The following is a 26,487-nucleotide window of genomic DNA, read 5'->3' as shown; positions in this document are numbered from 1 at the left end:
GCCCTATCTAGGATCGGCTTACGATCACCGTGCGTGGCCGCGAGGCCCAATCGTGAGTAGGATGATCCGATTATGCGGTGAAAACCCCAGATCGTCGTAGATCGTTTTAGCTTTATCTTGATCAAGAAGGACCACCATATATTCGTGCACCTCATACGAATCATGGGTGGATCGGCTCCTTGAGCTGATTCACAGGACAACCTGAGAGCCGATCGAGGCTCGTATTTAATGTTTACGTGTATGCCATACAGGAAACTAAGCGAGGCATCTCCATCACCTTCCTGACCAGGTATAGGTCAGGTGGCACGCCCTTGCACCAGCATCGGACGTGCGTGCCGGAGTTCTTTGCGGGCCGTCGCTCGGAGGGACTAGGGCCAGCCGCAGCCCTAAGTTGTTCCCGGCTCTCCTGTGTTGCCCGTCGTTGCTCGCTGGTGGGTTTCTGACCGCAACACATTCTGGCACGCCCGGTGGGACGAAGAGGGTCGACCACAGAAAATGGAGTGGCGCCCCAAGCAAAGGAAAGCCGATGATGAAACATCGGCTGGCACAAACATGGTGCTCATCCTTCCAACAGAGTTTAGTACTCCAGGATTAAACGATGCACTCAATTTGGACGACGGCGAGCGCATCGACGTGACAAAAGGATGGGGTTAGGCTGGTCTTATCCACCGGCCTGACCGTGTAGCAAGAACGGACCGATGAGCAAACGTGGCGATGCCGATCCTTGGGATCGGCCCCAAGGATCTATGAAGGAACGTTACAAAACCTTCACTGAGCGATTCAATATGGAGGCCGATTCCAGCAATCGGCTAAAATTATCCTCACCACATGTTCTACTTGTGTTCAGCATCGATCTACTGGGCGGCGGTCACGTCGGCGGATGAGAGTCAACACGAATCCTAAGGGAGCCGACGTACAAATGCGGTGCCTTGGTTAACCACAAAGCCGATATCTGCAGTCACCCGGCAGATTCGGCTCGGGGGGCATCTAATCAGGTGAACATGTGCGGATGGACATGTGTGCAATAAAATAGTAGTAGCCGATGGAAAATCGGCCAGTAAAAAAAATGTATCAAATACAGCCGAAGCGCATCGACTTTAGAAGATCAAGTTCAGCGAAACATTTGTCTCTGAAGGCCCTACTGAAGAAACGCGCTGAGAGCGTAAAGGGCGTCAACACGGATGTGATCCACCTCGGCGATCTCAGCCTCGTCGTCCTCATCTTTACCTGTCACCAGCTGACTGCTCAGGGTACGAATTTCAGCCAGATCGGTCTTCAGATCGGCTGTGAGGCCTTTTGCTTCCTCTTGAGAACGGGCGATAAGGGCTTCCTTGTCTTGGATAAGCTGCTTGGTCGCCCTGACCCTCTCCTCAAGGCTCTCCAGTTCCTTGCGCAGGGTCTCGAGTGCGGCGCGATTGGCAGAAGTGTCCGTCTTGGCGTCCAAAGCAGCCTTCTTCTCGTTGAGCCGTTGACACTTTTCTGCAATATCGGCTCTCAACGGAAGCTGGGTGTGGCAAAGAGTAATCCTTTGTCGAGCCGATTGCACCCTTGACTTGAAGACTGACAGAGTAACAGCTGGCCAGAGCTTCACTTGCAGTGTCATAGGGAGCTGGGGCTGGATATCTTCGAGGATGCCTTTAACTTCCTCAGAATTTGCAATCAGGGTCTCAATTGAGGAAGAGAGCAAATCCTTGAGACGCTGGAGTGGACCATGGATCGTGCTAGGACTCGGCTCTCCACTTGCCTTGGAAGTAGTCGGTTCAATGGATTCTGGATCGAACGTCAGCAAGCTCGAGAGATCACAACCCTGACAGGGCAAACAAAGTGAGTTTAGCATACAACGAAGAAGGTGATAGAGCCAAGAAAAGGGGGTATACCTCTCCCAAGGTAGGAGGAGCAGCCGATGTGGTGATAATCGGCTTTTCTGTGGGCATCAGTACCTCCTCGACATCTCCGCTAGAGGTTTCTTCGGTCTGCAGGAGGAAGTGGTTACCGATCCAAATGACAATGGGTTAGCATGAAGTGTGACCGGGGAGATAATTACATTTGAGACCTCCTGGTTTGATGGAGAAGCTCGTGGGTTTTTACGAGCCCTTTTGACGCATCGACGCTTCATACGTGACCCCGATTTGGTCGGGGCTGGGGGAGCAGGAGGCTCGGGAGTCGACCTTTTCTTAGAAGCCGGCGCTGGCGAAGCCGTCTGGCTCTGGGTGGTGGACCTCTCGGAATTGCCCGAGCTCGAGTCCCTCTGGCTGGATTCTGCGGCCCCGCTGGAGGTTTCCTCGGTAGAAGTCTGGAGAAAAGAATGCGAGCGTGTTGCAAAAGACTGGGAAAGCAAATATGAATGTGGACAGTGCACGAACCAACTTACGTGCAAGCTTTCTTGGGCGGGGGCTTTGCGCTTCAGGGTCTTCCTAGCAGCCACCTTCCTCACTGCTGTCCTCGCCTGAGTCAAGGCTCGGGGGGCAACTGGCCCCGAAGATGCTTTACCCTTGGGAGCCGATTTCGGTGAAATCGGCTGACTCTGCATTATGACTTTCTTCAGGGGTGGCGAGCTCTGGCAGAAGAGAACCACTGGTGCCGGAGGAAGGAATACGAAGGGGGAGCCATCGGCTTGTGTGGGAGCCGGGCCATCTTGTTGCTGCCAGGAGATGGAGTCAGGTCACAGACAATCACCATAAGCTGTTACAAGAAATGTTTAAGTAATGGTACCTGGTCTGCAGGGAGGTCATACTCGGCATCAAGTTGTCTCACCAGCGGTCCTAGGGCCCTTCTGAAGACATGGGTCTTCCACATGGACCACCAAGTCTCGAAACCATCGGTAGTGAAGGAGAAATGGAGGTTGTGGGGAATTGGAATGGCCAAAGCATCAAAGAAGGTATAACACCTTTGGCCAGTAAGGACGTCAGGCAGTTCAGCTCGGCTTGCTGTCAGGTGGTGTAAGAAGAAGTGTGGAGGCACCTGCCCGAGACCAAGCTGTCGGGCTACCACTACCGGTTGGTAACACTCATAACCGGGCTTGATGATCCGGTTCGATGTACTCATGCCAACAGGGAGGAAGCAAGGACGAATCACGATGGAATACAGATGCTGGGTGCTAGCGTCATCGGCAAAATTATCCAATCGAAAGGAGACTGGGCTTTCAAAGTTCGCCGATTCAGTATAAGGAAAGAACAGGGGGTTGTCCAAACCTTGGAAGAAAATCTTGAACCACCCTGCCGCTTCCTTAGGGATCAGCTTGCTGCCTGGGAGACCATACAAAGCTTGGCCATAGCTGGTGCATCGGATATCCTTTCCATTAACATCTGGAAAGGTGCAGGTGGTCAAAGGTGGGAAGTCTGGGATCTGGTTCTGAAAGTATAGCTGCGCCCATAACTGAATAAACCACCAAGGGCCGCCAGTTTTAACTGTCTTTTGCGAGAACAGTTTGACAGACATCAGTTGAAGAGATCGATAGACTTCTCCAAGAAACAGTTTGCCTAGGCCAAGTTGGGTGCCTTTGGCAAGTTCATAGGCCAGGGAAAGGTAATTCTTGGTAGGGGCAAGTGATGGGCCACAGAATATGAAGTGCTCCAACCAGAAGTTCAGGAAGGCTGTGTGTTCTCTCTCTGTCACAGGGCCCTTGGTCTTCATATAACGACTAAGGTAGGCACCCCAGCTGGTACACTCTTTTTTAGAAGACAGGGTGAAAGGGACTTTCGGCAGTTTGAATGCAGAAGGGCTTGGGGATGCAATGTCTAGGCCTGTGATCATGGCCACATCCAGCAGAGTTGGTGTCATGGGGCCATGGCCGAACATGAAGCAGTTCAGTGCGTCGGACCAGAAGTAGCCGATGGTTTTCAGAATATTTTCATTCTTCTCAAGAGGAGACAATGATAATGACAATGCATCGGCTATCCCTATGGTTTCCCAGGTGGCATAATGGGTTTTGGATACTCTATTGTACCATGCCACCCAACCGTCAGGAGGATTAGGCCAGGCTCGCAGGCAGTCGGCCCAGGAAGTCAGATCTAAGTTCTGATTCACGAAGGGGATTCGGTTAGCTTCGCATGAAATTAAGAGGGCGGGACTCTCGGAAGAACGAGGACCGAGGCACATAGAATTTGCGAGAGAAGGATGTGGCAGTAGGATGTCTGAAACCTAAAATTAGTAACGGAGCAAAACATTAATTCAGGTGTTTGCTATTAATCCTAACGTCGATTCGATTTGCCAGAGGAGATTAAGGATTACCTTCAGATCGGAGACCATGGCGTTGGTGTTGGATGATTCCGCCATTGGATGCACTGTAGAGTTGCAGACGGCACGGTCGGGATCTGGGATGCAGGCGGCCGTGAGTTGGAACTGCTCAGGCGGCGATTTGGGGATCTGAGTTTGCTTTCTCGGACGGAGGTCGCAGGTTACCGTTTGGAGGGGCGGCTAGGTCGACCTTACTCGCGTTTTTATGGTAGAGGCCGATGCGATGCCATCGGCTCTTTTGGGAGATCGTTTGACTTTGACTATCGGCAAAAAGTTGACGGGAAATACTTCTTCATTAACAAAAGGAGGGTTTTTACAATGAAGAGCTGATTGCTCAAAGAAAAGAGGAACAAAAGAAGAGCCGATTGCTCGCATACTACTGATCCTATTCGACTAATCCTCGCTGCCCTCATCGTCGGCGTCGTAGCTGCCGCCGGCGCTGCTTCCGGAGAACTCTTCGTCACCGCTGCCCCAGCCTTCGGCCGGAGCTTCTTCCTCTGTGTCATCATCGTCATCTTCACTGTCCGCCCAAGCATGGAAGCGCTTCGCCGGCGGGTACCCGGCGGAGGAGGAGGAGTCATCTTCCTCCTCTTCTTCCTCTTCCTCCTCGTTTTCCTCTTCCTCCTCCTTATCAGAGGAAGTGGGGTTCCTCCATGAGTGGAGGTCATCCTCGTTCTCGCTCTCCAGTTCCCCTTCAATGAGGAACTGGAGGTCGTCCTCTTCATCAGTCTGGGGCATGTCGCCATCTGACAAGAAGTCGAAGTCCCACTCGGGCTCTGACATCGGCTCACTCGAGGAGGAAGATTGGAAAGAAAGGCCGGAGGAGACGGAGGAAGAAGAAGACATGGCTACAGGGGAAGAGGGTTTTTTGGTGCCGATAGCTAGAACAGAGGAAGGGGATGAAGAGGGCTAATCAATCGGCACAGTTAAATAAAGAGGAGCCTAGTGGAGGTTTAATGCCATTGTAGTTTCCAAGGAAGTGATGCTAAAGCTATCAAGTTGTGCAGAGAAGTTGAGAAGACAAGGCATCATGATGAAGGTTGCTGCGACGTTTCTGCTCTGCCACGACATGACCCGACGACGATAAAGTAGAGTGGTTTTGAAATTATCATTACCAAAACCAGGGGGGCATGTGTTATCACCAGGTTTTGGCCAAATCAGGAGATGGGCCGTAAGGGAGATAGGTTTGAAAGATTACACGTGGAAGATCTCTGAAGCGGCCTTGCACGAAGAGTTTAGGCTATGATTGCCCGTGTATTTGTAATATAGTAGATCGCATCTTAGATTAAAAGATAGAGTTTAACTCGTGCACGGTTAGGTGCACGCCTAAATTAGAAAGTCCCCTGGACTATAAATATGTATCTAGGGTTTATGAAATAAACAACAACCAACGTTCACCCCAAATCAATCTCGGCGCATCGCCAACTCCTTCGTCTCGAGGGTTTCTACCGGTAAGCATCATGCTGCCTAGATCGCATCTTGCGATCTAGGCAGCACAAGCTTATATGTTGTTCATGCGTTGCTCGTACTGAAGCCTTTTTGATGGTGAGCGACGTAGTTATCTTAGATGTGTTAGGGTTTGCATTGTTCTTCGTATCATATGCTGTCGTAGTGCAACCCTTATGCATCTAGCCGCCCTTACACCTATTTTAGGTGTAGGGGCGGCACCCCGCTTGATCATTATTTAGTAGATCCGATCCGTTACGGTTGCTCCTTGTTCTTCAAGGATTAGTTTAATATCTGCAATAGTTAGGCCTTACAAAGGGTTGGAGGATCCAGCGGCGCGTAGGGTGTCGTTTGCTAGTCCTAGACAGGATGTTCCGGGGATCAACCTCCTGTTGGTTTTTAGGCCCTATCTAGGATTGGCTTACGATCACCGTGCGTGGCCGCGAGGCCCAATCGTGAGTAGGATGATCCGATTATGCGGTGAAAACCCCAGATCGTCGTAGATCGTTTTAGCTTTATCTTGATCAAGCAGGACCACCATATATTCGTGCACCTCGTATGAATCATGGGTGGATCGGCTCCTTGAGCCGATTCACAGGACAACCTGAGAGCCGATCGAGGCTCGTATTTAATGTTTACGTGTATGCCATGCAGGAAACTAAGCGAGGCATCTCCATCACCTTCCTGACCAGGTATAGGTCAGGTGGCACGCCCTTGCACCAGCATCGGACGTGCGTGCCGGAGTTCTTTGCGGGCCGTCGCTCGGAGGGACCAGGGCCAGCCGCAGCCCTAAGTTGTTCCCGGCTCTCCTGTGTTGCCCGTCGTTGCTCGCCGGTGGGTTTCTGACCGCAACACCCTAAACATCTGACAAGTGTATTAGGTGTGTTGGGGACACAAGAGATTTCTTGTATCGTGATTGCAGGGTTGCTTGAGAGGGATATCTTTGACCTCTTCCTCCCTGAGTTCGATAAACCTTGGGTGGTCCACTTAAGGGAAACTTGCTGCTGTTCTACAAACCTCTGTTCTTGGAGGCCCAACACTGTCTACAAGAATAGAAGCACCCGTAGACATCAAGGTTCCATACAAAATACCTATGAAAATTATTGAACGTGTTGTGGATAACCGCTATGAAGGGGATGGAACTGCCCATCCTGGAGATCATTTACTGTTTTTACATGAATTATGCGGGTTATTAAAGTGTGCAGGTATTGCTATGGATGAAGTTAGGAAAAAACTATTCTCTATATCGCTGTCTGGTAAAGCAGCGCATTGGTATAAATTGCTGAAGAATGGGGATTCTCTTGATTGGAAGGATATTGTGCCTCTATTTTATTCTAAATTCTATCCTCCAAGTGAAATTCACAAAGACCGGAACCGCATATATAATTTCTGGCCTCATGATGGAGAGAGTATTGCCCAAGCATGGGGGAGATTGAAGTCTTTAATGCTCAAATGCCCCATTCATGAGTTTCCTGGTAATATTATCATTGATAATTTCTATGCAAGACTTTCTTTTCAAGATAAAACCTTGCTGGATACTACTTGTTCTGGATCATTTACACGCAACAAAGAAGAGTTTAAAAGGGACCTTCTTGATCGGATTCAGGAGAATACTGAAGGATGGGAGAATGACAAAGATAGAGAGTCAGGTATAAACTATGATTATAAATGCATTGAAATTTATATGGATACTGATAAATTTCGTAATATGAGTGCTACTTATGGTCTTGACCCTCAAGTTATTGCAAATTTTTATAAAGCTTTTGCCTCTCATTTTGAATTGCCTAGGAAGAATTTTGATAAGTATCATGAACCGTACAAAGATAAAACTGATTCATCTATAAATAAATGTGCTGTAATTGAAACTGTTGATCATATTCTTCCTGAAGCTTATATAGAAAAAACTCCTTTCCCTGTTAAAATGAAGGAGTATTCTGTTATAACTAGTGCGGTTAATAAAAGTGCAAAGAAACCAATAGAACCTGAAGAACAAATAAAGGTTGAACCTGCTATTGCAATAGTTAAGGATCTTGTGACTGAAAATGTAGAAGATGGTCATATTATTTTCTGTGAAGATGCTTCTAATATTGTTTCGCATCCTAATAAGTCTAGGAAAGCCAGTGTTCCTATGCTCTCTGTTAGAATTGGTGATCATTGTTATTATGGTTTATGCGACATTGGTGCAAGTATTAGTGCCATACCTTATGAGCTTTATACGGAAATCATGCATGAAATTGGTTCTTGTGAACTTGAAGATATTGATGTGGTTATTCGGCTAGCTAATAGAGAAACTATCTCTCCTATTGGTATTGTTCGAGATGTGGAAGTTCTATGTGGTAAGATTAAATATCCTGCTGACTTTTTGGTACTTGGTTCTGCCGCTAGTAAGTCTTGTCCTATTATTTTTGGTAGACCTTTTCTAAATACTTGTGGAGCTGTTATAGATTGCAAGAAGGAAAAAATTGTGACTAAATTTGCTGGTGAATCTTATGAGTTTAATTTCTCTAAATTTGCCAAAACTCTTTATAAAGCTGATTTTCCTAATAATGATTTTAGAGTTGAACAGTGTGCGTCTATTGCTCTTGCTCCTAATAATCCTTTGCAACAACATTTGGAGGATAGTGAGAGTGAAGTTTTTAGGGAAGAAAGGAATGAGCTTGATGAAATTTTCCTTCGTCAACCTATTCTTAAACATTACTTGCCGGTTGAAGATCTAGGTACAATACCACCACCAAAGGAAGATCTTGTTTTCGACTTGAAACCATTACCTGATAATCTTAAGTATGTTCATATTGATGATAAAAAAAAATATCCTATTATTATTAGTTCTAAGCTTTCAGAATTTGAGGAAGAAAGGTTATTGGAAATATTGAAGAAACACCGAGGAGCAATTGGCTATACTCTTGATGATTTGAAGGGGATTTCTCCCTCTATTTGCCAACATGCCATCAACATGGAAGATGATGCAAAGCCTGTTGTTGAACATCAGCGTCGTCTAATTCCTAAGATGAAGGATGTGGTAAGGAATGAGGTATTAAAACTTCTTGAAGCAGGTATTATATATCCTATTGCTGGTAGTAGATGGGTTAGTCTTGTGCATTGTGTTCCTAAGAAAGGAGGAGTAACTGTTGTGCCTAATGATAATGATGAGCTCATCCCTCAAAGAGTAGTTGTAGGGTATAGAATGTGCATTGATTTTCGAAAAGTTAATAAAGTTACTAAGAAAGATCATTACCCTTTACCATTTATTGATCAAATGTTAGAAAGGTTGTCTAAAAATAATCATTTTTGCTTTCTTGATGGTTATTCTGGGTTTTCACAAATTGCTGTTAGAGCTAAAGATCAAGAGAAAACAACTTTCACTTGTCCCTATGGAACTTATGCTTATAGGCGTATGCCTTTTGGTTTATGTAATGCTCCTGCTACATTTCAAAGATGCATGTCTGCTATTTTTCATGGCTTTTGTGAAAAGATTGTAGAGGTATTCATGGATGATTTTTCTGTCTATGGGAATTCTTGATAATTGCTTGCGAAACCTTGATAAAGTTTTGCAGAGATGTGAAGAAACTAACCTTGTTCTTAATTGGGAGAAATGCCACTTTATGGTTAATGAAGGAATTGTATTGGGACATAAAATTTCCGAGAGAGGTATTGAGGTTGATAGAGCTAAAGTTGAAGCAATTGAGAAGATGCCCTATCCTAGGGACGTTAAAGGTATTCGTAGTGTTCTTGGTCATGCTGGGTTTTATAGGAGATTTATTAAACATTTCTCCAAGATTTCAAAGCCTCTTACTAATCTTCTTCAAAAAGATGTACCTTTTGTTTTTGATGATGATTGTAAGGAAGCTTTTGAAACTCTAAAGAAAGCCTTAACAACTGCTCCTGTAGTTGAACCTCCTGATTGGAATTTACCTTTTGAAATTATGTGTGATGCTAGTGATTTTGCTGTAGGTGCTGTTCTTGGACAGCGAGTAGATAAAAAATTGAATGTTATTAATTATGCTAGCAAAACTCTTGATGCTGCTCAAAGAAATTATGCTACAACTGAAAAAAATTATTAGCTGTAGTGTTTGCTTGTGACAAGTTTAGATCCTATATTGTTGATTCAAAAGTCACAATTCATACTGATCATGCTGCAATTAGGTACCTTATGGAAAAGAAAGATGCTAACCTAGGCTTATTAATTGGGTGCTTCTTTTGCAAGAATTTGATTTACATATTATAGATAGGAAAGGTGCTGATAATCCTGTTGCTAATAATTTGTCTAGATTGGAAAATATTGCTTATGATCATGTTCCTGTTAATGATAGTTTTCCAAACGAACAATTGGCTGTAATAAAGGTGAGCTCGCGAGATAGTCCTTGGTACGCTGATTATGCTAACTTTATTGTTTCCAAGTACTTGCCAACAAACTTTTCAGCTCAGCAAAGGAGGAAATTCTTTTATGACTTGAGGCATTATTTTTGGGATGACCCACACTTATATAAAGAAGGAGTGGATGGTATTATGCTAAGATGTGTTCCCGAATATGAACAACAAGAGATATTGAGTAAGTGTCATGGTAGTGCTTATGGAGGACATCACGCCGGAGATAGAACCGCGCAAAAAGTTCTACAATCAGGTTTCTATTGGCCAACTCTCTTCAAAGATGCAAGAAAGTTTATTTTATCTTGTGATGAATGTCAAAGGGTTGGTAATATCTCCAGACGCAATGAAATGCCTATGAATTATACTCTTGTTATTGAACCATTCGATTGTTGGGGATTTGACTTCATGGGTCCTTTCCCTTCTTCAGAAGGTAACACTCATATACTTGTCGCTGTTGATTATGTTACTAAATGGGTGGAAGCCATACCCACAAAAAGTGCTGATGGTGAGACTTCTTTAAAAATGCTTTTAGATATTATTTTTCCTAGGTTTGGAGTACCTAGATATATTATGACTGATGGAGGTTCTCATTTTATTCATGGTGGTTTTAGAAAAACTCTTGCTAAATACGGTATTAATCATAGGATTGCTTCCGCTTATCATCCTCAAACTAGTGGGCAAGTAGAATTATCAAATAGAGAAATTAAATCTATCTTGGGAAAGACTGTTAATAAATCTAGAAAGAACTTGGCTAGTAAATTGAAGGAAGCACTATGGGCTTATAGAACTGCTTATAAAAATCCCATGGGTATGTCACCTTATAAAATGGTTTATGGGAAAGCTTGTCATTTACCTTTAGAACTAGAGCACAAAGCTTATTGGGCTGTAAGAGAACTAAATAAAGATCCTAAACTTGCCGGTAAGAAGAGATTGCTACAATTGAGTTCTCTAGATGAATGGAGAAGTGAAGCTTATGAAAATGCTAAACTCTTTAAAGAGAAAGTTAAGAAATGGCATGATAGAAGAATTATCAAAAGAGAATTTAATGTTGGAGATAAAGTCCTATTGTATCGGTCTCGTCTCAGATTTTTTGCAGGGAAATTGCTCTCAAAATGGGAAGGACCATATGTCATTGTGGAGGTGTATCGTTCAGGGGCAATTAAAATTAGTTCTCTGCAAGGAGATGCCACACAAGTGGTGAATGGACAAAGACTCAAGCATATATCTCTGGTGATTCTTATAATGAAGATGTTGATGTTATTCAAGTGGTGACTCCGGAAGCTTTCATCAAAGGTCAAATTGACAGTTCTGCAGAGTTCGACTTTGAATAGGTAACAGTACTGGTAATAAAAGTCCGCGTTTAACTTTCCGAACAATGTTTTTGCTATTTTCGGAAAATATGAAAAATTACGAGATCGAAACGGAGTGGAGAAGGCGCACGAGGGAGTGCCCCCATAGGCCGGCGCGGGCCCCAGCCTGGCCGCGCCGCCCTATGAGGACGGCCCCTCAGTGTCCCTCTCCGACTCTGGTTCGACCTGGTACTTTCCTTCTGTCGTGAAAATTTCTGCTATATAATCCCCCGGACCCCTAGAGGTCCGTATATCGTTTTCTCGTCGTGTTTTGTTTCGAGCTGTTTTCTGCCAGGATCTGTTTTTGATCTAGAAGCACCATGGTCTCCAACAACAAGGATAAGGGGCCTTTGGAGGAGGATATTCAAGACCCCGATTTGAAGGAAGAAGTCGAGAGCGAGGATGACGGAGAAGTTGAGGAAGTTCCGCGAGTATACCCGCGTGCCACCGTCGCAAGCATCGGAGTGGTGGCAAATCCGTTCAACACCAAGAAAAGCGCACGGATTAGCACCGGAGGAGGAGTCCCACGTCACTACCTAGCTCCAAGGACATCTCCTCCAGGCACCTACCACCCCTTCCACATTCTAATTCATAATAGTCAAACTGAAAGGGTTCCCAAGGCAGTATTGCCTAGCAATTGGGATATAGATTGTTCTAACACTACAGGAAGGATGAAGCCTGAAGCTGAAGAGTGGGGAAACAACTCTAATAGTTGGGACTCGCCGTCGGACATACTTCTTAACCGCGTCGAGCACAATTCGGAGATGATCCGCAACCTCATGTACGAAATTGATGAGCTAAAGGAGCTTGTTAAGAAGCTTATCAAGAATTCATCATCACCACCGCCGAAGGAGTAATTCATCATCGGTATTGGCACCCCCTTGGTTTGTTCCAAGCTTGGGGGGAGTGCCGCGGTATCACATCATCACTATCTTTTACCTTTTTACTATCAAGTAGTGTCATATCATGAGTAGGGAAGTTATCGTATAAGATGTGTTGCAGTATGGAAGTATATCTCTTTTAGTTAGTTATCTATGTATCTGTTATCACCAGATTTGAGCCAAATCAGAAGATGGGCCGTGATTGAGATGGGCTTGGAAGATATGCACATGAAGCGTTTATGAATCGGCCTCGTGCGAGAATTTGGGCTAGTTTGCCCGTGTATCTGTACATTATAGTAGAATTAAGAGATAGAGTTTGGTTCGTACACAATTAGGTTTATTCCAAAGATAGAAAGTCCACGGACTATAAATATGTACCTAGGGTTATTGAGAAAGGAGGACGATCATGTTCACAACAAACACAATCTAGGCGCATCACCACCCCTTGTTTTGAGGGTTTCTTCCGGGTAAGCATCATGCTGCCTAGATCGCATCTTGCGATCTAGGCAGTATCGGTTTATTCGTTGTCTGGTGTTGCTCGTACTGAAGCCTTGTTGATGGCGAGCAATACCATTTATCATAGATGTTTTGGGGCTTACATCGATTCTCTTCTGATATGTTTGCTTAGTTATGCTGCCCCTCAATATCTAGCTGCCTCTACACTTATCTTGGGTGTAAGGGCAGCATCTTGCTTCATCTTTATTTAGTAGATCTGATCTGTTATGGTTGTTTCTTGTTATTCAAGGTTTAGTTTGACATCTGCATAGTTAGGCCTTGCAAACGGGTTGAATGATCCAATAGTGCGTAAGGTATGGTTTGCCGATCCAAGAAGGGATGCTCCGGGAATCGACTCCATGTTGGTTTTTAGGCCTCCTCTAGGACTAGTTTTCTGTTATCTTTCGTATCTGCCAGGCTCAACTACGCGTAGGACGTTCCGGTTATGCGGTGAAAACCCTAAACTGTCGTAGATCAGTTTAACTTGGTTTTGATAAAGCAGGATCCCCATGTTATCGTAGATCCAACATGAACCATGGGTTAATCGGCTCTTTGAGCCGATTCACAGGGTAACCTGAGACCCGATCGAGGCTCATTTAATGTTTACGTGTCTGCCATGCAGGGAACTAATCGAAGCAATCCAACACCTTCCTGACCAGGTATAGGTCAGGTGGCACGCCCTTGCAACCGCCAGGATGTGTGCCGGAGCATTGCGGGCCATCGCCCGAGGGACCAGGGCCCACCAGCAGTCCTGGGAGCCTCCCGGCTCTCCGTGTTGCTCGTCGCTGCTCGCCGGTGGGTTTTGGCAGGCAACACATTCTGGCACGCCCGGTGGGACATTCTACAGCAACTACGTCAACATCCGCGGCTGAGATGTCGGACGAACCAGTCAAGTACGAAGATCTGCCTGAAGATCACAAGAAGAAATATGATGAACTTAAAGCTCTCTTCGAAGCCGATCTCATCGGCTCTTTCGAAGGGACCCGTACACATGGCATTAGGTTTAAAGGATTCTCACCCGAAGGCATTCTCGATGAAGTAGATCTGTCTCTCCCTTCGGAGGAATGCACCAGAGCTCTGCGCCAGGAAGTTAATTACATGGTGGCTCATTCTCTACACCGTCATTCTGAGAGCCTGGTGAACACTTTGGAGCGTATTGCGGTTCGCGTGGTTCTGGAAATCATGAAGCATCAGTACTCTCCGTCAGGGCCTGCCCTAGGAACTCACCAGGGAGAGATACCGTTCCACACCAGACCGCAACTACCATTCACGCTTGCAGCTCCAGAGCAACAGGGTTCACCGGCATACGTCGTCTACAAGGTTGGAGGCGATCCTGGCGATTGCCAATTCCTGTATGAGCCGCCTAAGGAGATCCCACATGGATACGTGTGCACATACGTGCCGGACTGCAATAATTGGGCGCGCACGAACCAGATTGCAGCGGGAGGGATGTCTGGAGCAGATGCCGATAAACAGGCGTGGCTAGCTAAATATGCCACCGGAACGAGTCAAGGAAACTCAACCCCTGCAGCTCATACCATGGAACAAATCAGTACGATCTTGAGAGACCAGTTCGGTATCCTACCAAAGAGGAGAACAGTCGGCTATTCCAAGCCGTATCCCAATGAATATGATTTGATTCTGCTGCCACCCAAGTATCGGCTCCCTGAGTTCTCAAAATTCAATGGATCCGAAGGGGCTAGCTCAATTGAGCATGTAAGCCGATATTTGGCGCAGTTAGGCATGATTTCAGCTTCGGACCCGTTACGTGTGAGGTTTTTTGCGCAATCTCTCACAGGACCAGCTTTTGGGTGGTACACCTCGTTGCCACCAGATTCAGTCCGGACATGGAAGCAACTGGAGGAGCAGTTTCACGTTCAGTATCACTCAGAAGCTACCGAGGCTGGCATTGTTGATCTGGCGCAAGTGCGGCAGAAGCGGGGAGAGACGGTGTCGGAATACATTCAGCGTTTCAGGACTGTCAAGAACCGATGTTATTCGGCTCGTTTAACTGAGAAAGAAGCAGTCGATTTGGCAGCATTGGGCCTCGCAGCGCCGATCAAGGATCTGGCCTTCCAAGTGGAATACAATTCACTGGCGCACATGGTCCAGAAATTAACATTGTATGAGCAGCGCCACCCAGAATTGTACCAAGACAAGTTCAAACGCCCGGGCCTGGTCGAGACAGAAGATGTTGAGGACTTTGCAGAACACCAGGAAGTAGCCGTGGCTGAATGGGCTCGGGGGGCAGCTCCCGTGTCCTGCAAATGGGTGAAACAACAAGGGCCTGCAAAAGGGTTTGACTTTGATATAAGCAAAGCTGAGCAGATATTCGATTTATTGCTGAAGGAAAAACAGTTGAAGTTACCCGAAGGCCATATAATTCCTACAGCGCAAGAAATGAATGGGAGACCATACTGCAAGTGGCATCACTCGTTCACCCATATCACCAACGACTGCAAAGAGTTGCGTCGGTAGATCCAAATGGCGATAGAACAAGGCCATCTGATCCTCGGTCAGTTTGCCATGAAAGTGGACACGCAACCGTTTCCTGGCGTCAACATGGTGGAACTCAATCACTCCACGAGGTGCGAGCCAGGTTTCTCATTCGATGTTAACATGGCAGGGTCTGTAGACCGCCATGGCAAGGATAAAAAAGAAATCGGTCACTCCCGTGGCATGGAAAAGGAGGAGGCCGATCCACGCGACCGGCCCCGATATGATGACAGACGGTATGTGACCGAGGAACAAGTGAGAAAATTGCGGTATCAACGACTGCTCTCCACGCATCTCCTTAACAAATATGAACATCAGTACGACCGACGCCGGTGGTACGACGTAGATGACGAAAGATATCGTCGGTCTGATGTTGACAGCAGAAAATATCGTCGCTATGATAGAAATGACGAAAGATATGAGCACTGCGCTAAGGAGAAGTCAAGAGAGCAGGAAGACATGGATAGACACTGGGATTGTCCTTTCTTTAAGCATTGCTGGGACTCAGGAATGAGCCGATTTCCTACAATCGACAACTACCCGGAATGTAGACAGCAGAGGAAGGGCACAAGTGAGGTTTCAGTGTTCAAGCATCTAGGGCCTCTCCCACCTCAGAACCGACGAGCTGAGTCATCTCGAGAGGAAGACTTCGAGGAGTCAGAAGATGAAGAAGAAGATAGATACCACCGGCCAAGGTGGTGCCCTGATGGACTCAGTCATTCCCAAAAGCGTAGGGTTCAGAGGCTACGTAACTTGGAAGAAGCCGAGTGATGCGTGTGGTTGACACGTCCGTTGGGAACCCCAAGAGGAAGGTGTGATGCGCACAGCGGCAAGTTTCCCTCAGTAAGAAACCAAGGTTTAATCGAACCAGTAGGAGTCAAGAAGCACGTTGAAGGTTGATGGCGGCGGGATGTAGTGCGGCGCAACACCAGAGATTCCGGCGCCAACGTGGAACCTGCACAACACAACCAAAGTACTTTGCCCCAACGAAACAGTGAGGTTGTCAATCTCACCGGCTTGCTGTAACAAAGGATTAACCGTTTTGTGTGGAAGATGATTGTTTGCAGAAAACAGTAGAACAAGTATTGCAGTAGATTGTATTTCAGTAAAGAGAATTGGACCGGGGTCCACAGTTCACTAGAGGTGTCTCTCCCATAAGATAAACAACATGTTGGGTGAACAAATTACAGTTGGGCAATTGACAAATAAAGAGGGCATGACCATGCACATACATATCATGATGAGTATAGTGAGATTTAATTGGGCATTACGACAAAGTACATAGACCGCCATCCAACTGCATCTATGCCTAAAAAGTCCACCTTCAGGTTATCATCCGAACCCCCTCCAGTATTAAGTTGCAAAGCAACAGACAATTGCATTAAGTATGGTGCGTAATGTAATCAACAACTACATCCTTAGACATAGCATCAATGTTTTATCCCTAGTGGCAACAGCACAACACAACCTTAGAACTTTCTGTCACTGTCCCAGGTGTCAATGCAGGCATGAACCCACTATCGAGCATAAATACTCCCTCTTGGAGTTACAAGTATCTACTTGGCCAGAGCATCTACTAGTAACGGAGAGCATGCAAGATCATAAACAACACATAGATATAACTTTGATAATCAACATAACAAGTATTCTCTATTCATCGGATCCCAACAAACGCAACATATAGAATTACAGATAGATGATCTTGATCATGTTAGGCAGCTCACAAGATCCGACAATGATAGCACAATGGGGAGAAGACAACCATCTAGCTACTGCTATGGACCCATAGTCCAGGGGTAGACTACTCACACATCACTCCGGAGGCGACCATGGCGGCGTAGAGTCCTCCGGGATATGAATCCCCTCTCCGGCAGGGTGCCGGAGGCGATCTCCTGGATCCCCCGAGATGGGATCGGCGGCGGCGGCATCTCAGTAAGGTTTTCCGTATCGTGGCTCTCGGTACTGGGGGTTTCGTCACAGAGGCTATTTGTAGGCGGAAGGGCAGGTCAAGAGGCGGCACGAGGGCCCCACACCACAGGGCCACGCGGCCAAGGGGGGGGCCGCGCCGCCCTAGGGTGTGGCCCCCTCGTGGCCCCTCTTCGACTCCTCTTCGGACTTCTGGAAGCTTCGTGGCAAAATAGGACCCTGGGCGTTGATTTCGTTCAATTCCGAGAATATTTCGTTACTAGGATTTCTGAAACCAAAAACAGCAGAAAACAGCAACTGGCACTTCGGCATCTTGTTAATAGGTTAGTTCCAGAAAATGCACGAATATGACATAAAGTGTGCATAAAACATGTAGATAACATCAATAATGTGGCATGGAACATAAGAAATTATCGATACGTCGGAGACGTATCAGCATCCCCAAGCTTAGTTCTGCTCGTCCCGAGCAGGTAAAACGATAACACAGATAATTTCTGGAGTGACATGCCATCATAACCTTGATCATACTATTTGTAAAGCATATGTAGTGAATGCAGCGATCAAAACAATGTATATGACATGAGTAAACAAGTGAATCATATAGCAAAGACTTTTCATGAATAGCACTTCAAGACAAGCATCAATAAGTCTTGCATAAGAGTTAACTCATAAAGCAATAATTCAAAGTAAAGGCATTGAAGCAACACAAAAGAAGATTAAGTTTCAGCGGTTGCTTTCAACTTGTAACATGCATATCTCATGGATATTGTCAACATAGAGTAATATAATAAGTGCAATAAGCAAGTATGTAGGAATCAATGCACAGTTCACACAAGTGTTTGCTTCTTGAGGTGGAGAGAAATAGGTGAACTGACTCAACAATAAAGTAAAAGAATGGTCCTCCATAGAGGAAAAGCATCGATTGCTATATTTGTGCTAGAGCTTTAATTTTGAAAACATGAAACAATTTTGTCAACGGTAGTAATAAAGCATATGTATCATGTAAATTATATCTTATAAGTTGCAAGCCTCATGCATAGTATACTAATAGTGTCCGCACCTTGTCCTAATTAGCTTGGACTACCGGATCATCACAATGCACATGTTTTAACCAAGTGTCACAAAGGGGTACCTCTATGCCGCCTGTACAAAGGTCTAAGGAGAAAGCTCGCATTGGATTTCTCGCTATTGATTATTCTTCAACTTAGACATCCATACCGGGACAACATAGACAGAGATAATGGACTCCTCTTTTATGCATAAGCATGTAACAACAATTAATAATTTTCTCATTTGAGATTGAGGATATATGTCCAAAACTGAAACTTCCACCATGGATCATGGCTTAAGTTAGCGGCCCAATGTTCTTCTCTAACAATATGCATGCTCAACCATAAGGTGGTAGATCGCTCTTACTTCAGACAAGACGAACATGCATAGCAACTCACATGAAATTCAACAATGAATAGTTGATGGCGTCCCCAGTGAACATGGTTATCGCACAACAAGCAACTTAATAAGAGATAAAGTGCATAATTACATATTCAATACCACAATAGTTTTTAAGCTATTTGTCCCATGAGCTATATATTGTAAGGCGAATGATGGAATTTTAAAGGTAGCACTCAAGCAATTTACTTTGGAATGGCGGAAAATACCATGTAGTAGGTAGGTATGGTGGACACAAATGGCATAGTGGTTGGCTCAAGTATTTTGGATGCATGAGAAGTATTCCCTCTCGATACAAGGTTTAGGCTAGCAAGGCTTATTTGAAACAAACACAAGGATGAACGGCGCAGCAAAACTCACATAAAAGACATATTGAAAACATTATAAGACTCTACACCGTCTTCCTTGTTGTTCAAACTCAATACTAGAAATTATCTAGACCTTAGAGAAACCAAATATGCAAACCAAATTATAGCATGCTCTATGTATTTCTTCATTAATGGGTGCAAAGCATATGATGCAAGAGCTTAATCATGAGCACAACAATTGCCAAGTATCACATTACCCAAGACATTTATAGCAATTACTACATGTATCATTTTCCAATTCCAACCATATAACAATTTAACGAAGAAGAAATGTCGTCGTGGTGAACGAGCAGATGCCATAGGATGGCTTAGATTGGGGCCGAATGGACGCAAGAGGATTCGGGGGAGGGTTTGCGATCAGGTGGGAAGAGATTCCGGATGGTTTCCTCAAGAACTTGGCCAAGGCCAGAGGTTGAAGAAGAAAGACACAAGGTAGAACTCCCTCTAGATCACCATTTTCATTGATGCACAAGCTACAGGCTCTGCCTTCCTACACACGCGCGTACATACTTGCTCTCTCTTTGAGAAGGGCTGCCCCCTCTCCTTATATAGGGGAGAGGGTGGCTTACACTGCAAGAAACCCTAACGGCATCTTTGACTGGACAAACTACTTTACAGAGCTACTGTACAAAGCTACTTTAATCATAGATGACACCGGGGCCTTCTTTTATCAGGGCTGCTGATGTCCTCCGGCTTCTTTGGACGTCACCTCTCTCTTTGGCGCCAGGGCTCTGAATAAAGTTACTTTGCTTGGCTCATCCTTGTCTTCTTGCTCTGAAGAGAATCTTTGACCAGACCTGCCGACAGGCTCTCCTTTCCGGTATCTTCTATACCGGGTTCCGGCATACCCCTTTGGGGATACCGGTTTAGCCTTGCTCTCCCGGATTCCTACTAGGCTTCCGGCAAGAACATTAAACCGGTATCTTGATGGCTCAAACCATCCGGTTTGGCATGCCTTTGGCATACCGGGGGTTATCCCCCCAACATTAGTCCCCGAAGCTGGTATAGTCTGGAGGATCCTATCCTACGGACCATGCCAGGTTTTCATCTTTTTAAGATACCGGTTTAGTCACTCATCTTTTGAGCTTGGTTCCGGCACCTTTACCCTTGTTCCTTTTCTTCTCTTCGCAAGGCTTGTTCCGGCACCTCTTTTCTCCGGCACCTTGTGTCTTTACTCCCTCCTCGGCGAAGTCGAGAATATATCGGGTCCCGCGCCTGCCAGTGACATGCGCACTGTAACTGACGCGCCAGTGTCCGCTGTCACATCGTTTCGACTCCCGCGCACGCATTAAATGCAGCGCAGCGGATCCCACTAGCCGCTCTGGATCCTTTGGGTATCTCCGTGTGGCCTCCTGTTTTTGCGTGTATCTCCTTGACACGTGGCGGCCCATGATGCGAACCGCCGTGGGCCGCGAGGCGAACCGCCGCGGCCCCGCGGTTCCACCCCCACGTTCGCTCGCGTATATAAACGCAACTGCCCGTTCCTCTTCATCTTCTTCGCATTCTTCTCCTTCGCGCACAGAGCTCCACGCCTTTGCGCCTCCGCCGCTCTCCGTCCGCCGTCGCCCGTTCGAGCTTCGGTGCCCGGCGAACTCACGCCGTGCCGCCGCCGGACTTCGCTGTGCGGAGATCTTCGGCAGCAACTTCTTCGCGTCTGCCGCATTTGTGCTTCTTCGCGAGCTTCTCCGCCTCGCCGTCGACGGTGCTCGCCGGCGGCTGTAGACCCGCTTCTTCGCCAGCAAACTCTCTCCCCAGCGACCGCGCCGCTCAAGGTTGGTATTAATTTCTCTTTACTCGCCGTTCGCTTGCTTTCCAGATCTTGAGCCTTTGGTGTTCTCATTTGCTCCTTTTTCTTTGGTTTTCCTCTTACTCGTAGATCTTCACGCGGGGTTCGAGTCTGGGATTTCTGTTTCTCCACCTACCCTCGCGATGTCCGACGAGGAATCCTCCTCCGCATCTTCTTCTTCCCTTTCTCTTAAGCGCCGTAGACCTTCTCCCGGTGAATCTACGGCCTCAGATCCAATGGAAACCGATTCCGGCAGCCAGGAATCCCAGAACCCCCAAGAGTCCGGCGGCAACCTAGAATCCGGTAGCTTTAGCCAAGCTTCCGGTAGCCAAGAGGCCAGCAGCTCTGGCCAAGCCTCTAGCAGCTCCAGCCAATCTTCCGGCGAGGAGCCTTCCCCACCCACTCGCGGAGCCTGGATGGGCTCCAACGTTACTGAGTTCGAGATTGATTGGCTGTACCGGTCTCGAAGGATTCCGGAAGGAGTTTCCTGTCGGATTCCGGATGACGAGATCGAACCGGATCCGGAAGACGACGAGTTTGTTGTTTTTCTTGCTCACTTTGAGCGTGGCTTCGGCCTTCCTGCCTCTACTTTTTTCCGGGAGTTCCTAGATTTCTACGAACTCCAACCTCACCACCTTCCTGGCAACGCCATTTTCTATCTCTCTTGTTATGCCACCTTCATGGAGGCTTACATCGGCATTCGTCCCACTTGTGAGACGTTTGCCCGCTTCTTCAACTTGCGGATCAACTCCGTCCAGGGCAAGGAGATTCCTAAGCCCAAGCCGCCCGTGCAGTGCGGCTCCTGCATCGTCGGCTCCCGCCAAGGGAGCACTTTTCTTAAGTTTACCGGCCTCGAGTCTTGCCGCACCTGGCAAGGAACTTTCTTCTACGTGAAGAACACCGGCCGCGCCGATCGCATCAACCTTCCTCCATACCAAGAGGGGCCCCCCAGCAGAGCCAACTGGAGCTACAACCCGAGGACAGAACATGCCGAAACCAATCGGGTGGTGCGCTTCTTGGCCTCTTTGAAGAAGGAGACCAACATCTGTTCCGACGATGTCATCCGGACTTTCATATCGCGCCGGGTGCTTCCTCTTAAGCGCCGCGCACATAGGATGAGCGAGATGTATGGCCCAGGCGATCCTACCAAGATCACCGGCCGTGCTCTCTGCAAGAAAGATGTTGTTCTCAAGGCTAAGCAGATTTGTCAAACTGCTATGCCTTTTACTTGGGAATGGGGCCTCCTTCCCCTCAGTTCCTCTAACCGTCCGACCCAAGAAGTAAGAGATTACGCACTTGGGGTTGTCTTTGCCGGTAAGTTTCTGCTTTTGCTAACCTTCTTTTACCTTGTTTCAGGCCGGGGACCGCTTCCCTCTATCCCGGCAGAGCCGCGAGGACCTCTCCGGAAGCGTGCCTTTGACTCCTTCGACCCGGATCCCTACATCTATTGGAAGGACCTGAAGATGGGGAAGACCCCGGCTGCACGCCTTGGCCGGGACCCGCCGGAGCCCACCGGAAACCCCGAGGAGCTGGTTGTGCTCGAGGTATTTTCTTTTCCGGCTTCTTATACTTTGCCATTATCGCTTTCTCGCGAATCGCTTCTTAGCCATATCCAACTCACAGATCCACGAGCGCGTGCCGCCCCTGCGCGCCGATGCCGGTCCTGAGTTTGTGGACAAACTCATGGCCCAGGGCCAGAAGAACAAGCAGCCGGCATCTACTGCCGGCTCCAGCCATGCTCCTCCCTCCAAGCGCTTCGGACGGAGCCCTGGGGCGAGAAAGCAGTGGGCGTGCGCCGCTACGGGCGCAAAGCGATGCCAACCGCTTCCGGGTAATTTCCTTTTCCGGCTTGCCTCCTTTTTTGCTAAGTTCCTTTTCCGGTTGCTTTTTCTCAACCACTTGTCTTTTCTCTTTTTCTCAGCCCCGCTCTCAAACTTGGCCCGAGGCCATCGGGCTCTGAGGGATCCGCAAGGACCTCAACCCCTCCTCCTCGTTCAAGCCCGGCACCATCTGGTGCCGGCAACACCTCTGCCTCCCTTTCGGGGGCACAACTAGTCGGGCGTGCGGCCCCTTCACCATCGGATCACCGCACGGAGGAGGATCTTTCCTTCCTCCCGGAACACCAAGACACCGGCGCCAGCAACACCGGCGCCGGAGAAGAAGAAGCTGCCGGGCGGGCGGAGCCTTTTGCTCCTCCCGTCCTCGAAAAGACAACTTCCGCGCCGGAATCTTCCGCGCCGGAAGGCTCCAAGACGGGTGACGCTCCTAGCGCTCCCCCTTCTCCACGCACCATCCTCATGCCTCCGCCTGAGGCTCCTCGCGCCCAGCCCTCCAAGGCCGCTCCTGGCGCGCCGCCGGCTAAGACTTCCGGGGCCTCTTCTACCGCGCCGCCGCCCAAGCCCTCCAAGCTCATCAAGGGGAAGGCGACGGCCTCCAGCGCCCCTTCGGGCGGCCAGCAGCCCTTGGTGCTGCACGTCTCCAAGGCTGCCAAAAGCGCCAGCATGAAGGCCACCGGCCTCCTCGGCCGCATTACGGAGTTTCAGCGCCAAGGCCGGGACCTGGGGCACCTCCTGCCGTACGCCCAAAAGTGGAACGCCGCGGACATCACTCCGGCGACCCGCGGCATGGGCAAGGATCGGCTGCGGCACCTGATCCTGTCGGGGATCGGTGTTACGAGGAGCACTTCATGCGGCTCCGGGCTGCCGTAAAAGAGCTTGACAGCGCGTGGTACGATTCCACGAACAATCTGACGGTATGTTCTATTAACTTTCAACCTTTGCCGGTTTCTTCGTTTCCGGTTCTGCTTTATCTTTTCCTTAGTTTCATGCCGGTTTCTCTCTTGTCTATCTTCCCAGTCCCCGAGTTTTGTGGTGAGAGCGCAGCTCTTAGCGCAAAACTTAACTTAAGTTTCTAGCGCAAAACCGGCACTGCCAGTCCCCGAGTTTCGGGTTAAACATCTTCTTCTTAACACATAATTTACCTTAGAAATGCGCAAAACCGGCACTGCCAGTCCCCGAGTTTCGGGTTAAGAACTTTGTTCTTAGCGCAAAACTTAATTTAGAAACGCAAAACCGGCACTGCCAGTCCCCGAGTTTCGGGTTAAGAACTTTGTTCTTAGCGCAAAATTTTACCTTATTTCTTCTTTTTCTTGAACAGGTCACCGCTGACACTCGGAAGGCCCTCTTCGAGGAGCTTTTATGGGAGCACCGGGAGCTCGCTGAGGCACATGACAAGTGCCAAGGTAAGTTTTTCGTTTCACCGGCATCTTTGCTACCGGAAACCTCTTTTCCTTGTGATATTTACAATTTCTGTTCAACAGTGATCCCGGAAGCTTCCATCGATGCTCTCAAGGAGCAGCTCGCCACGGCCCAACGTACTATTTTTTCCTTTCTCCTTTGAACTTGGTTTCTTTTCAGTTTTACTAGTGTAGCCTTGCTAACACTCATTTTTCCGGTTACAGGGGAGAAGGATGAGCTCAGCCGGCAGCACCAGGAGGAGCTAAACGCCCTCAAGACCAGCTACCAGGAGCTCAAGTCTCAGTTGATTCAGCTGGGGCTTGACCACGCCAAGGCCCTCAAGGCCGCTGAAGTGACTGCAGCGGCCAAGTTGGACGAGGCTCTGGAGAATGCCTGCAATGCCACTGTGGTGTTGCGGGCAGAGCTGGAGGAGATGACCAAGGCCCGGAAGGGTGCCGAGGAGAAGGCCGCGCGGCTGGAGGAGGGGCACAAGGAGTGCGATCAGCTGATCCTGCAGACCGACACACTTGCCCTCCGTAAGTTGTTTTCTTTTACATTTTGACTACTGCATACGAGCCTTTTTTCTTTCTACCCCATTCTCTTTCCGTTATCTTTCATTCCGGACTCTTTTCCTTCCGGTCTCTTTTTCTTCCGGACCCTTCTCCTTCCGGTCTCTTTTCTTCCGGACTCTTTTCCTTAAACTTTTTCTTTCTTTGCATAGGCCTCTTTCCGGACTCGCAGAGGTACGCTGTCAAGAAGGTCGATGCGCAACGCAAGGACAAAGGCCAAGCGGATCTTACTGTGCCATGGACGCCGAAGGACCATCTGGTCGCGCTTAACGCGCGGGTGTCCCATATGCGCTGCATAGACCGCAATCTTTGGGACATCCCTGATGTAGCTACCCAGCTATACAGGACTTTGTGGCCTGGCGAGGCGGTGCCGGACACCTTCTCCCTCATCAGCGACCGTCTGAAAGGTGCCGGCAGGAGGATCCGCGAGTGGCAGTGCTCTGCTGCCCGCGCTGGAGCGGACTCCGCCCTCCGCGTCGCCTGCTCCTGGTACCCGGAGCTCAATCTGGACGCCCTTACTGGCGTGCGCGAAGGCGCAGAAACGGATCTGGACCCGATCCTCTCCGCCAAGCGGCAGGATCGCGCGTACCGCATCGCGGAGTATGCCGACATGCGCACCTTCATCCCTCCCCCTCCTGGCGTCACGGACTATCTCGACGAGGAGGAGGATGAAGCCGAAGAAGAGCTTCTGGATGACGCTGATGCCGGTGCTGCTCCTCCGGAAACCCCTGCCGCATGATGATTTCCTTTGAAGTGCTTGCTCATTATATCTGTTGGTCCTGTTGCTTTAAGACAATATCTGTTAAATTCTGCCCCGGAATGCCGGGGCTTATGATGTAAAACTTAAGTTTGCCTGTGGTTGTGCTACAACATTTCCTGCCGGTAAGTTATACCGGTAGCTAAGTACTTATGAGTTTGCCTTAACATATTTTGCTTTTGGTTCCGCTTTTATCCTGCACTGCAAAGATTTCTCAATTGCTTCCGCATCCAATTTGATGCATACTTGGTTCTTTTGCCTTGGCTCTGCCTGCCTTCTCTGGGCGTTCTTTGGCGTATGAGCACAAGGTTCTTTCACCAAACAAGCATCTTCTTGAACTTAGAAATAACTTTGAAATTTTGCAAAAAACCGGTTAAACCGGGGTTAGTTAAACCTTCCGGATTGTTCTTTCCTGCTCTCCCTTTTCGCAGTTCATGTGCTTATCTCCTACCGGTTTATCTTGCTTGCCATGAAGCCGGTTTGCGGACAGCAGCAGAGTCGAAGACTCCGGTAGGATTTAGCACACTACTAAACCGGAAAGAAAAAACATTCAATAAGCAACCGGTAAACTGAAAAAATAGACAAGTTACATGCAACTTAAGTTGGGGTAGTCCCCGAGATTCACTCAAGGTTCCGGCATCTTTTATTCATAGCATATAAGGTACAAAAAGGAACTTCTTACACCACCACTTCAAGAGTAGAAAGGACGCAACAGAGCTACGTTCCATGGACGCTTGCTCTCCTCGCCGGACCTGTCCGCCTTTCCTTTCTTCCATTCCTGTGCATCTATCAAGTAGTATGCATCATTGTGAAGCACCTTGCTTACAATGAAGGGACCTTCCCATGGTGGCAAGAGCTTATGTCGGCCTTCAGTGCGCTGCACCAGGCGAAGTACAAGATCTCCTTCCCGGAAAACTCTCGGGTTAACCTTCCGGTTATGATAGCGTCTTAGGTTTTGCTGGTAAATGGCTGTTCTTGCCAAAGCCAGCTCTCTTGCTTCTTCTAGCAAGTCCACATCGTTTTCTCTAGCCTCTTTGACCTCTTGCTCAGTATAGAGCTGTACCCTTGGTGAATCATGGATGATATCGGTTGGTATCACCGCTTCTGCTCCATAAACCATGAAGA

At 47.9% G+C, this 26,487-nt stretch overlaps 1 protein-coding gene across 1 annotated transcript in view; it reads left to right on the top strand.

Moving 5' to 3' along the window:
- Positions 1–24,598, top strand: part of LOC139837854 (uncharacterized) — a 58,118-nt gene extending 33,520 nt beyond the window's left edge. Inside the window, exons 2-4 of the mRNA XM_071827154.1 lie at positions 23,919–24,041; positions 24,120–24,173; positions 24,261–24,598. Coding sequence (XP_071683255.1) covers positions 23,919–24,041; positions 24,120–24,173; positions 24,261–24,598 — 515 coding nt within the window. The remainder of the gene's footprint in view (positions 1–23,918; positions 24,042–24,119; positions 24,174–24,260) is intronic.
- Positions 24,599–26,487: the final 1,889 nt, after the last annotated feature.

Source organism: Lolium perenne, chromosome 3 (genome assembly GCF_019359855.2).
Source record: "Lolium perenne isolate Kyuss_39 chromosome 3, Kyuss_2.0, whole genome shotgun sequence".
In the NCBI taxonomy this organism is placed as follows: domain Eukaryota; kingdom Viridiplantae; phylum Streptophyta; class Magnoliopsida; order Poales; family Poaceae; genus Lolium; species Lolium perenne.
The sequence above is the reverse complement of the archived record's forward strand: the minus strand, read 5'-3'. Positions and strand labels throughout refer to the sequence as shown.